Here is a 12,975-nt window from a genome sequence, read left to right as displayed (position 1 = left end):
CCCTCACACCCCGCCCCCGCCACAACCGCCCCAAGAGGATCCCCCTCGTTCTCACACACCACCCTACCAACCTCCGGATACAACGCATTATCCTCCGACACTTCCGCCATTTACAATCCGACCCCACCACCCAAGACATTTTTCCATCCCCACCCCTGTCTGCTTTCCGGAGAGACCACTCTCTCCGTGGCTCCCTTGTTCGCTCCACACTGCCCTCCAACCCCACCACACCCGGCACCTTCCCCTGCAACCGCAGGAAATGCTACACTTGTCCCCACACCTCCTCCCTCACCCCCATCCCAGGCCCCAAGATGACATTCCACATTAAGCAGAGGTTCACCTGCACATCTGCCAATGTGGTATACTGCATCCACTGTACCCGGTGCGGCTTTCTCTACATTGGGGAAACCAAGCGGAGGCTTGGGGACCGCTTTGCAGAACACCTCCGCTCAGTTCGCAACAAACAACTGCACTTCCCAGTCGCAAACCATTTCCACTCCCCCTCCCATTCTCTTGATGACATGTCCATCATGGGCCTCCTGCACTGCCACAATGATGCCACCCGAAGGTTGCAGGAACAGCAACTCATATTCCGCCTGGGAACCCTGCAGCCATATGGTATCAATGTGGACTTCACCAGTTTCAAAATCTCCCCTTCCCCCACTGCATCCCTCAACCAGCCCAGTTCATCCCCTCCCCCCACTGCACCACACAACCAGCCCAGCTCTTCCCCCCCACCCACTGCATCCCAAAACCAGTCCAACCTGTCTCTGCCTCCCTAACCGGTTCTTCCTCTCACCCATCCCTTCCTCCCACCCCAAGCCGCACCCCCAGCTACCTACTAACCTCATCCCACCTCCTTGACCTGTCCGTCTTCCCTGGACTGACCTATCCCCTCCCTACCTCCCCACCTACACCCTCTCCACCTATCTTCTTTACTCTCCATCTTCGGTCCGCCTCCCCCTCTCTCCCTATTTATTCCAGTTCCCTCCCCCCATCCCCCTCTCTGATGAAGGGTCTAGGCCCGAAACGTCAGCTTTTGTGCTCCTGAGATGCTGCTTGGCCTGCTGTGTTCATCCAGCCTCACATTTTATTACCTACTTTCCAAGGATCTGTATCCCTCCGTTCCCTGCCCATTCATGTATCTATCTGGATACATCTTAAATGACGCTATCATGCCCGCCTCTACCACCTCCGCTGGCAACGTGTTCCAGGCACCCACCACCCTTTGTGTAAAGAACTTTCCACACATATCTCCCTTAAACCTTTCCCCTCTCACTTTGAAATCATGACCCCAAGTAATTGAGTCCCCCACTGTGGGAAAAAGCTTCTTGCTATCCACCCTGTCTATACCCCTCATGATTTTATAGACCTCAATCAGGACCCCCCTCAACCTCTGTCTTTCTAATGAAAATAATCCTAATCTACTCAACCTTTCTCCATAGGTAGCGCCCTCCATACCAGGCAACATCCTGGTGAACCTCCTCTGCACCCTCTCCAAAGAATCCACATCTTTTTGGTAATGTGGTGACCAAAACTGTACACAATACTCTAAATGTGGCCGAACCAATGTCCTATACAACTGCAACATGACCTGCCAACTCCTGTACTCAATACCCCGTCCAATGAAGGAAAGCATGCCGTATGCCTTCTTGACCACTCTATTGACCTGCGTTGTCACCTTCAGGGTGCAATGGACCTGAACACCCAGATCTCACTTTGCATCAATTTTTCCCAGGGCTTTTCCATTTACCGTATAGTTCTCACTTGCCCATTTACATGGAAGAGGATAACGAAAGTACTGAAATTCACTTTTTCAGGGATAAAAATCAGAAGGTGAGAGTAGTTATTAAAGCATCCAGCATTCTTGGTTTTGTCAACAGATGTACATAGTACAACAGCAAGGAGGTTATGTTGTACTTGCCAAAGACCTCGGCTGCAGTATTGCATGCAGTTCTGAACACATTGTCGGAAGGATGTGAAAATATTGGAGCAAGTGCAGCAGAGACTGGTTTCAGGAAAAATAAACTTTTTTTGGGAGGAGCGATCAGAAAAGTTAGGAATGCTTGTGCCAAGAGGAAATCTAATAGAAGTTTTCAAAATTATGTTGGAGCTGTACAGAGTACATAGGAGAAACTGTTCCCACTTGTAAAGGATCAAGAATAAGTGGACTCAGATATATTCGGCCTGAAACGTCAGCTTTTGTCCTCCTAAGATGCTGCTTGGCCTGCTGTATTCATCCAGCTCCACACCTTGTTACCTCGGATTCTCCGGCATCTGCAGCTCCTATTATCACAGATGTAAAGGAGTTTGCAAAAGAACTAAGAGCAATGTAGGAAAAAACTTATTCACTCTGAGTTTTTAGGGTCTGGATTGCATTCTTTGGAAGTGTGGTGGTGGTCACAGAGTCATAGAGCTGTACAGCACGGACACAGACCCTTCGGCCCACCAGATATCCTAAATTAATCTAGTTCCATTTGCCAGACTTTGGCCCATACACTTCTGAACCCTTCCTATTCATGTACCCATCCAGATGCCTTTTAAATGGTGTAATTATGTCAGCCTCCACCACTTCCTCTAGCAGCTCATTCCATGCACGCACCACCCTCTGTGTGAAGAAGTTGCCTCTTCGTCCCTTTTAAATTTTTCCCCTCTCACCTTAAATCTATGCCCTTTAGTTTTGGACTCCCCTCCCCTGGGGGAAAAGACCTTAGCTATTCACCCTATCCATGCCCCTCATGTTTTGATTAATTTCTATAAGGTCATCCCTCAGCCTCCACCACTCCAGGGTAAATAGCCCCAGCCTATTCAGCCTTTCCCTATAACTCAAACCTCCAACCCTGAGAACATGCTTGTAAATCTTTCCTGAACCCTTTCAAGTTTAACAACATCTTTCCTATAGTAGGGAGATCAGAAATGAATGCAGTAGTGGCCTAACCAATGCCCTGTACAGCCACTACATGACATCCCAATTCCTGTATTCAATGCACTGAGATAACGTCAACTGAGGCATTCAGGAAGGAATTAAATGATTAATTAAATTGAAAAAGTTTAGGGTTTTGGAGTAAAAACAGGAGAAAGGCACTAAGCTATAATGCTCAGTTGGACAGCTTGTGCAGTCACAATGGGTCAAATGGCCTTATTCCGTGAACCCTAGTTCGATCACAGTTAGAGACAGTGATGCAGAGCTACCGTCTGGTTAGACCACATAGTGGTCTGATTCATGATATCCTCCTGGGCTGATACCAGAACACAGAGACTTTTCTTATCAGAAAGGTTAACAGGCTAGGAGTTTTTCTCCAGAAACGAAAAGACTGATAGGTGACGACACACACCTTTGACATTATTACATAATTCATTACAGTAGGTGAAAAGATAATGTTCCCACTCATGGGAAAGATGAATAATTCCCTTATAAACTCAGATTTCTGTAAAACCCTTTCACTTTGAGGTAAAAATGTGGAAGACATTTCCACAGAGCAGCTGAGGCACAGAAGATACAAGTGTTGAAAGAGAAGCTGGCTAAGCATGAGAGACAAAGAAATAGAAAAATATATTAAAGAGGAGTTTGGAGTTCATGGTGTGGCTGTACAGGACAGTGGTTAGGCCACTTTTGGAAGGCTGCATTTAATTCTGGTCTCCCTGCTTTAGGAAAGATGTTGTTAAACTTGAGAGGCTTCAGAAAAGATTTACATGGATGTTGCCGGAGTTGGAGGGTTTGAGCAATAGGGAGGGGCTATTTTCTCTGGAGTGTTGGAGACTGAGGGGTGATGTTGTAGAAGTTTATAAAGTCATAAGAGGCTTGGATAGGGTGAATAGTCAAGATCTTTTTCCCAGGGTAGCAGAGTCCAAAACTAGAGGGTATAGGCTCAAAGTGAGAGGGGAAAGATTTAAAAGGGATCCGAGAGGCAGCTTTTTCATACAGAGGTTGGTGCATGAATGGAACAAGCTGCCAGAGTTTGAGTCTGGTACAATTACAACATTTAAAAAGGCATCTGGATGGGTATATGAAGAGAAAGGGTTTAGAGGGATATGGGGCAAATGCTGGCAAATAGGACTAGATTAATTTAGAATAGCTGGTCAACATGAACAAGCTGGACCTAAGATCTTTTTCCGTGCTGTACAGCTCTATAACACTGGACTTAAGTTAGACAAAAAAGGTGTAGGAGGAGGCTCTTATAAAACATAAACACCAGTATGGGCGTGTTCAGCTGAATGGCCTGTTTCTGTACAGAAGTAGCACATTCGACTTTTTCACATTTCACCAGTCACCAGCATGCTTCATACTACCTGTTTATATGGCTATCACCCAGCCCCCTCCATGAGAAGGATACTGCTTCATCACTTCCTTGTAGTTTACAGTGTCCCGAATATCTGCAAAACAGAACTCTGTCAGACCATGGTGCATAGCTCCTGAAGCCCATAAGTCTTGGTCCCATTGAACATGAGAACACAGGCCAGTCCTCGCACCAGCCTAATTCTGCATACCCTCCAACACTCTGATTTCTACTTGCACAGCTTCTACATCCCAGCCCGATCAGAAACCTGCTCCTGATTCAAGGCCCTTACCGATATTGGCTGGGAAAGGAATCTCATGTACTGCTGGGTCCAGGTTGATCAGGTAAGGTGGAGCTCCCTTACTATGGAGATGGCTGGTCAGTCTCTGTAGGATGGAAAAATGAGGAAAAAGAATCACATGGTGTGCATCAGATGACGCACAAACTCACCCCTTACAGCCACACACCCACCCTCCATATTTTAGTCCCCTTATCCTCTTTCTCACCCTGTCCTCATTAATTGTTGATCTCTTTTGCCTCCATCTCCATTTCTCTCTGCTCATATCTACCCTTTAGACCTCATTCACTTTCCCTCAACACTTCCCACATCTTCACGTGCCCCAACTGTAACTGACCAATTATATAAAGGTTTAGTGAGACCACACTAGGAGTACTATGTATAGCCTGTGTCTCCTTAACTTGAGGAAGCATATTGCTATGAATATGTTTCATATTTAATACTTCTGAGAGGACTTCAATTTTAAAGGATTGTGGAAAGTTTGATTTATTTCACATATTCTGGAAAGATCTAGGGTGGTTTCTTTAATTAGTCACTGCAGACACTGGAGACTTTGTTTTAAACCATGCTTCCTGTAAATGGCCCCCCCGGTACTAAATGATTGCTATGCTGTTGACTCTGCTGGGACTGACTGAACAATGACTGAAGGAAAATGCTCTGGTGTTGGGAAGTAGCAGGGACAAGAAGTCAGTGAGGATGGGCTGCCCCTCTGACTTCACTCATTGTTGAAGAGGAAACTCTTGTTCAGTTCAGGGTGAAGCCTATTTGTTCTTCTCAATATCATATTCCCAGAGCAGGCTGTGTCTGAAATATTTCAGAGACAATCATACAAAATTAGTGACAACTACAACAGCCAGATCATCTGAGCAGTCTCTAGAACTCTAGAAGAAGGTTGAGAGGTGACTTAATTGAAACACATAAAATAATCAGAGGGTTAGATACGGTGGATAGGGAGAGCCTTTTTCCTAGGATGGTGACGGCAAGCACGAGGGGGCATAGCTTTAAATTGAGGGGTGAAAGATATAGGATAGATGTTAGAGGTAGATTCTTTACTCAGAGAGTAGTAAGGGAATGGAACGCTTTGCCTGCAACGGTAGTAGATTCGCCAACTTTAGGTACATTTAAGTCGTCATTGTCAAGCATATGGACGTACATGGAATAGTGTAGGTTAGATGGGCTTGAGATCGGTATGACAGGTCGGCACAACATCGAGGGCTGAAGGGCCTGTATTGTGCTGTAATGTTCTATGTTCTAGAATATTCTATTCTTTATCTTTTGGCCTTTAAGAATAACCAATTGAAAGTGATTTTCCAGATAGCCAATCACTGCAAAGTTATCAGTTCTTTTTCCTCTACATCTTAAGACTGCCATGTTTTGGGGATATTCTCCTATATTATGTATTGCACATTATTCAATAAAGGTGCAAGAATTGGTAAGCTTTATATGAGAGTCATGGAGTAGTGGAACTAGAGTAATCATAAACTCTACCAGCCTTAGTCACAACCAAATAATATTGTCACATTGGGGAGAACTCTTTCTCTAGCCCCACAATCATTCACCCCTCACATTGTCAATGTGATTGTTATAAATACAGAGAATACTGAAGAAACTCAGCAGGTGTGGCAGCATCCTTGGAGAAAGAGATAGTTAATGGTGCATCAGAATTTTCAGATTTCCAGTGTGTATAGTATTTTCTTTATTGAAATGTAATTGTCTCACCCAGCTCCCAATATTGCCAATCTTCTGTTTCTCTATATTATACTTGTAATAAAATGATTCATAAATCAGGTTTAATAAATTGTTTCTGATTAATCGTTTTAAATTTTTCACAACAATGCAGAATTCATTAATTTACTACTAAAAAAATCCCAAACCTTGGATGTAAGTTTGCTCGCTGAGCTTGAAGGTTAGTTTTCAGACGTTTCGTCACCATTCTAGGTAACATCATCAGTGAGCCTCCGATGAAGCGCTGGTGTTATGTCCCGCTTTCTATTTATCTGTTTAGGTTTCCTTGGGTTGGTGATATCATTTCCTGCATTGGTGATGTCATTTCCTGTTCTTTTTCTCAGAGGATGGTAGATTGGCTCCAATTTGTTGATGGTGTTCCGGTTGGAATGCCATGCTTCTAGGAATTCTCGTGCATGTCTCTGTTTGGCTTGTCCTAGGATGGATGTGTTGTCCCAATCAAAGTGGTGTCCTTCCTCATCTGTATGTAAGGATACTAGTGATAGTGGGTCATGTCGTTTTGTGGCTAGTTGATGTTCACCAACCCAAGGAAACCTAAACAGATAAATAGAAAGCAGGACATAACACCAGCGCTTCATCGGAGGCTCACTGATGATGTTACCTAGAATGGTGACGAAACATCTGAAAACTAACCTTCCACCTCAGCGAGCAAACTCACATCCAGAACCTCAACCTGAGCTACAAATCTTCTCAAAACTCGCTATCCCAAACCTTATTCAACAACTCACAACCAGGCATCCATTCAATCAGGAAGAGGACAAACGATTTCTCTTTGAAGAGATTCACTGAGAAAAACAACCTTTTGGCTAATGTTGTATCAGAACCATTCTTGAAGGCAAAGGATAAGGTTTGAAATATTCAGTTGGTTGAATATCTGGCATTCTGAAACACAGCCAGGAATCATCAACGTGGGCTGCTGTCTCTGGGGTCTATGCAAACTCAAGTTACTTAGGAAGTATAAATAAGGATTCTCCAAGTTTCTCTTAAAGGTGATAATTGGGTTTCATACTAGATGCATTATAAAGGTACTTCAGGCACAGTTCATACAAACATACAAATTCAGTCCATCTAGTCTCCTCCATCATTCAACATGATCATGACCTGAGATGCTGCTTGGCCTGCTGTGTTCATCCAGCCTCACATTTTATTATCTTGGAATCTCCAGCATCTGCAGTTCCCATTATCTATGATCATGGCTGTTTGGTTTGTATTATAAAATCCACATTCCTATCACCCTCCATCACATCGAGAGCCAGTGGCACAAAGTCACACAAGATCCAAAAGAAAAGTCTTCAATCAAAGCAGCTCCCCTAACTTTAAAACAGTGGCCTCTAGTTCTGGAATGACTCACACCACAAATCATTGTTTCCATATCTACCTTGTCATACCTTTTGTTCAATGTGTGCAGGAGGGTTTTCTCCTGCCACACTGGATTGGTACTTGGTAATGAACCAGGCCAGGTGTTTGATTTAGTGGTAGGTGAGCACTTTGGAGGGAGTGGCCATGAATAGGTTATGTGAGTGATAATGGGAACTGCAGATGCTGGAGAATCCAAGATAATAAAATGTGAGGCTGGATGAACACAGCAGGCCCAGCAGCATCTCAGGAGCACAAAAGCTGAATAGGTTATGATTAGTTTAGCGATGGAAAGAGATAAGAACATGCCACAAGGCAAGAATTATAGATGGGGGAAGGGTAATTATAATGTGATTACGCAAGACTTAGGAGGCATAGAATGGGTTAGCAAAATGCAGGGGATGGGGACAATCAAAATGTGGAGCTGGTTTAAGAAACAGATATTGCGTGTCCTTGATAGGTATGTCCCTGTCAGGCAGGGAGGAAGCGATAAGGTAAGGGAACCGTGGTTTACTAAAGAAATTTTATCTCTTGTTAAGCAGAAGAGGAAGGCTTATGTGACATTGAGACAAGATAGTTCAGAGAGGCAGTGAAGAGTTACAGATTAGCAAGGAAGGATTTAAAGAGAGAATTAAGAAGAGCAACGAGGGGACATGAGCAGACATTAGCAAGTAGAATAAAGGAGAACCCTAAAGCTTTCTATAGGTATGTGAGGAATAAGAGGATGACTAGGGTAGGATTAGGGCCAGTCAAAGACAGAAGTGGGAAGTTGTGTGTGGACCCTGTAGAGATTGGAGAGGTGTTAAACGAATATTTCCTATCTGTTTTCACTCAGGAAAAGGAGAATATTGCATAGAAGACTGAGTTACGGGCTATTAGAATTGAAAGGATTGAGGTTAGTAAGGAGGAGGTGTTATCAATTCTAGAAGGTGTGAAGGTAGATAAATCCCCTGGGCTGGATAGGATTTTTCCGAGGGTTCTCTGGGAAGCTAGGGAGGAGATGGCGGAGCCTTTGGCCTTGATCTTTGAGTCATCATTGTCTACAGGTTTAGTATCAGAGGACTGGAGGATTTCAAATGTTGTGCCCTTGTTCAAGAAGGGCAGTAGAGATGACCCAGGTAATTATACACCTGTGAGCCTTACATCTGTCGTAGCAAAAATTCTGGAAAGGATTATAAGAGATAGGATTTATAATCATCTAGCAAGCAACAATTTGATTGAAGATAGTCAACATGGATTTGTTAAGGGTAGGTCATGTCTCACAAACCTGAGTTTTTTGAGAAGGTGACCAAGCATGTGGATGGGGGCAGGGCAGTTGAAGTGGTGTACATGGACTTCAGTAAAGCCTTTGATAAGGTTCCACATGGTAGGCTTTGAGAAAATGCGAAGGCATGGGATTGAGGGAGATTTAGCAGTTTGGATTAGAAACTGGCTTTCTGTAAGAAGGCAACGAGTGGTGGTTGATGGAAAATATTCAGCCTGGAGTCCGGTTACTAGTGGTGTGCCTCAACGATCTGTTTTGGGACCACTGCTGTTTGTCATTTTTATAAATGACTTGAATGCAGACGTAGGTGGATGGGTTAGTAAGTTTGCAGATGACACTAAAGTCGGTGGAGTGGTGGACAGTGTGGAAGAATGTTGCAGGTTGCAGGGAGACTTGGATAAACTGCAGAATTGGGCTGAAAGGTAGCAAATGGAGTTCAATGCAGATAAATGTGAGGTGATTCACTTTGGGAAGAATAATAGGAACGCAGAATACTGGGTCAATGGAAAGATTCTTGGTAGTGTGGAGGTGCAGAGGGATCTTGGTGTCCATGTACATAGATCCCTGAAAGTTGCCACCCAGGTTGAGAGTGCTGTTAAGAAGGCTTACGGTGTGTTAGGTTTTATTGGTAGAGGGATTGAGTTCTGGAGCTGTGATGTCATGCTGCAAATGTACAAAATGCTAGTCCGGCCTCATTTGGAATATTGCATGCAGTTCTGGTCGCCCCATTACAGGAAGGATGTGGAAGCATTGGAAAAGGTGCAGTGGAGATTTACCAGGATGTTGCCTGGTCTGGAGCGAAGGTCTTATGAAGAAAGGCTGAGGGATTTGGCTCTGTTCTCATTGGAGAGAAGGCGGCTAAGAGAGGATTTAATAGAGACATACAAGATGATCAGAGGATTATATCGGGTGGACAGTGAGTCTTTTTCCGAAGATGATAGCATCGGCTTGTACAAGGGAGCATAGCTACAAATTGAGGGGTGACAGATTTAAGATGTCTGAGGCAGGTTCTTTACTCAGAGTGGTAAGGGTGTGGAACGCCCTGCCTGCCAATGTAATTAACTCAGCCACATTAGGGGCACTTAAACAGTCCTTGGATAAGCAAATGGATAATGATGGGATAGTGCAGGGGGAGGGTCATAGATTAGTTCACAGGTTAGCGCAACATCGAGGGCCAAAGGGCCTGTTCTGCGCTGTATTGTTCTATGTCTTCAGCATCTATTATGTTCTGATCATGTTACCACTGTCAACCATCTCTCCCCCATCCACTTCTAAACTCCAGTGGAATGAAATCTAGTATGTACAATCTTACCTCATTTCAGGTATCAAATCTAGTACATCTCCACTGAACCACTTTCAACACATTAACACAAGTCTCCCCACCATCCCCTGCCCTTTCCCATATTCCTCCCCATACACACAAAATATTCCCAGCATCTGCTACAAACACAGAACACTGGAGAACTCAGCAGTTCTGGCAGCTTCTGTGCATAGAGAAATAGAATCAACAATATAACTCTTTTTCAGAACTAACATTATAGTTGCTGGCAGACTTGCCAAGTGGATTCAGCATCCACTGTTTGTTTCAGACTTCCACCACCTGCAGCATTTTGCTTTCCATGCACCATCTGGTGGCTGGTGTGTGAAGCCCCTGACCTACTGCCTCCTACTACTCCCTCCCAGGGGTGGACGCTGGGAAGTTGTTTCTGTTAGGCGGGGAGACTAGGACCCGTGGGCACAGCCTTAAAATTAGAGGGGGTAAATTTAAAGCTGAAATGAGACGACATTTCTTCAGCCAGAGAGTGGTGGGCTTGTGGAATTCATTGTCGCAGAGTGCAGTGGAGGCCGGGACGTTAGATGCCTTCAAGGCAGAGATCAACAAATTCTTGATCTTAAAAGGAATCAAGGACTACGGGGAGAGTACAGGGAAGTGGAGTTGAAATGCCCATCAGCCATGATTTAAATGGCGGAGTGGACTTGATGGGCCGAATGGCCTTACGTCCACTCCTATGTCTTATGGTCCCTCTCAACTCAGTGTTGTGTGGAATTTTGGTCCGTTAGTCTGAGGAATGAAATTCTTGCTAAAGAGAGAGCGCAGCAAACGTTCACCAGACTGATTCCCAGGATGGCAGGACTGACATATGAAGACAAACTGCATCAATTGGAATTGTATCAGTGATAATAGGAACTGCAGATGCTGGAGAATCCAAGATAATAAAGTGTGGAGCTGGATGAACACAGCAGGCCAAGCAGCATCTCAGGAGCACAAAAGCTGACATTTCAGGCCTAGACCCTTCATCACCCCTTTCTGATGAAGGGTCTAGGCCCGAAACGTCAACTTTTGTGGTCCTGAGATGCTGCTTGGTCTGCTGTGTTCATCCAGCTTCACACTTTGTCATGAACTGGAATTGTACTCGGTGGAATTTACAAGAATGAGGGGGAATGCTCAGCATGATCTCTACAGGCTGGGTGAGAGGGCAAATCAATGGCAGATACTGTATAATTTGGAGAAATGTGAGGTTATTCACTTCAGAGGCAAAAACAAGAAAGCAGATTAATACCTGAATAGCTGTAAACTGGGGAAGGGGGATGTGCAGCAGAACCTGGGTGTTCTTGTGCACCAGTCACTGAAGGTAAGTGTGCAACTGTAGCAGGCAGTAAAGAGGGCAAATGTTGGCCTTCATTGTGAGAGGTTTCAAGTACAGGAGCAGGGATGTGTTGTTGCAGTTGTACAGGGCCTTGGTGAGATAACACCCAGAATATTGTGTGCAATTTGGTCTCCCTTTCTGAGGAAGAATACTTTACTCTCGAGGAAGTGCAGTGAAGGCTTATCAGAATAATTCCAGGGATGGCGGGTCTGACGTATGAGGAGAGATTAACGAGGTTGGAACTGTGTTTGCTACAGTTCAGGCGAATGAAGGAGGATCTCATAGATACTTATAAAATTCCAACAGGACTGGACAGGGTAGATGCAGGGAAGATGTTCCCAATGGTGGGAGTGTCCAAAACCTGAGGTCACAGTATGAGAATTCAGGATGGATGGTTTAGCATGGAAATGAGGAGACAGTTCTTTACCCAAGGAGTGGTAAGCTTGTGGAATTCATGACCACTGCAAGTAGTTGATGCCAAAACATTGAATGCATTCAAGAGGCGAGTAGATATAGCACTTGGGGTGAATGGGATTAAAGGTCAGGGGGAGGAAACAGACTATTGAGTTAGACAATCAGAATCATCGTGATGAATGGTCGAGCAGGCTTCAAGGGTAGGATGGCCTCTGCGTGCTCCTATCTTCTATGTTTCTATGAATGTCATAGAAACACCTAAAATTCTGTTGGGACTGGTCAAACTAGATGTGCGAAAAATGTTCCTAATGTTGCAGACGTCTAGAACATGGGATCAGCCAGTCAGGACTGAGATGAGGAATAATTATTTCACTCAGAGTTGCGAACTTGTGGGATTCTCCCCCACACGTAGCTGTTGGGGGCAATTCATTCGATATATTCATAGAACATGGAACATTACAGCACAGTACAGGCCCTTCGGCCCTCGATGTTGTGCCGACCTGTCATACCGATCTCAAGCCCAGCTAAACTACACTATTCCATGTACGTCCATATGCTCGTCCAATGACGACTTAAACGTACCTAAAGTTGGCGAATCTACTACCGTTGCAGGCAAAGCGTTCCATCCCCTTAATACTCTAAAAAGGGGGCGTGGCCCTTGCGGCTAAATGGATCAAGGGGTATGTAGAGAGGGGGGAGGCGATACTGAGGTGGCACCATCACATTGAACTGTGGTGATGGGCCGAATGGCCCACTGCACCTATATTCTACGTATCCCAGTCAGTGATACCTGAACAAACGTGGTTTTCCCCGACCCCGCCATACCCAGTACGATCAGGCAGACAGCACCGGGTTGTTGTTGCTGGAGACGCGGCCCAAGCTCCGGCCCCGGGCTCGGGCTCACTCCTCGACACGCTTCCGCACCCACCGCCGCCGCCATTTCGATCCTGACGTCATCCACGCGCGACGAAC

At 45.0% G+C, this 12,975-nt stretch overlaps 1 protein-coding gene across 3 annotated transcripts in view; it reads right to left on the bottom strand.

The window, feature by feature from the left end:
• Positions 1 to 12,975, bottom strand: part of gpn1 (GPN-loop GTPase 1) — a 56,961-nt gene extending 43,986 nt beyond the window's left edge. The window contains exons 1-3 of one of the 3 annotated variants that reach the window (XM_059648801.1): positions 12,794 to 12,975; positions 4,570 to 4,663; positions 4,335 to 4,374 (exon numbers count right to left, since the gene is read on the bottom strand). In XM_059648801.1, the coding sequence (XP_059504784.1) occupies positions 4,335 to 4,374; positions 4,570 to 4,663; positions 12,794 to 12,943 (284 nt within the window). In that variant the 5' untranslated portion in view covers positions 12,944 to 12,975. Of the gene's footprint in view, positions 1 to 4,334; positions 4,375 to 4,569; positions 4,664 to 6,449; positions 6,738 to 12,793 lie in introns of those variants that run through there. The other 2 variants (XM_059648802.1, XM_059648803.1) reach the window with 2 other exon arrangements.

This window comes from Stegostoma tigrinum, chromosome 9, assembly GCF_030684315.1.
Source record: "Stegostoma tigrinum isolate sSteTig4 chromosome 9, sSteTig4.hap1, whole genome shotgun sequence".
In the NCBI taxonomy this organism is placed as follows: Eukaryota; Metazoa; Chordata; class Chondrichthyes; order Orectolobiformes; family Stegostomatidae; genus Stegostoma; species Stegostoma tigrinum.
This window is presented reverse-complemented; position numbering and strand designations above follow the sequence as displayed.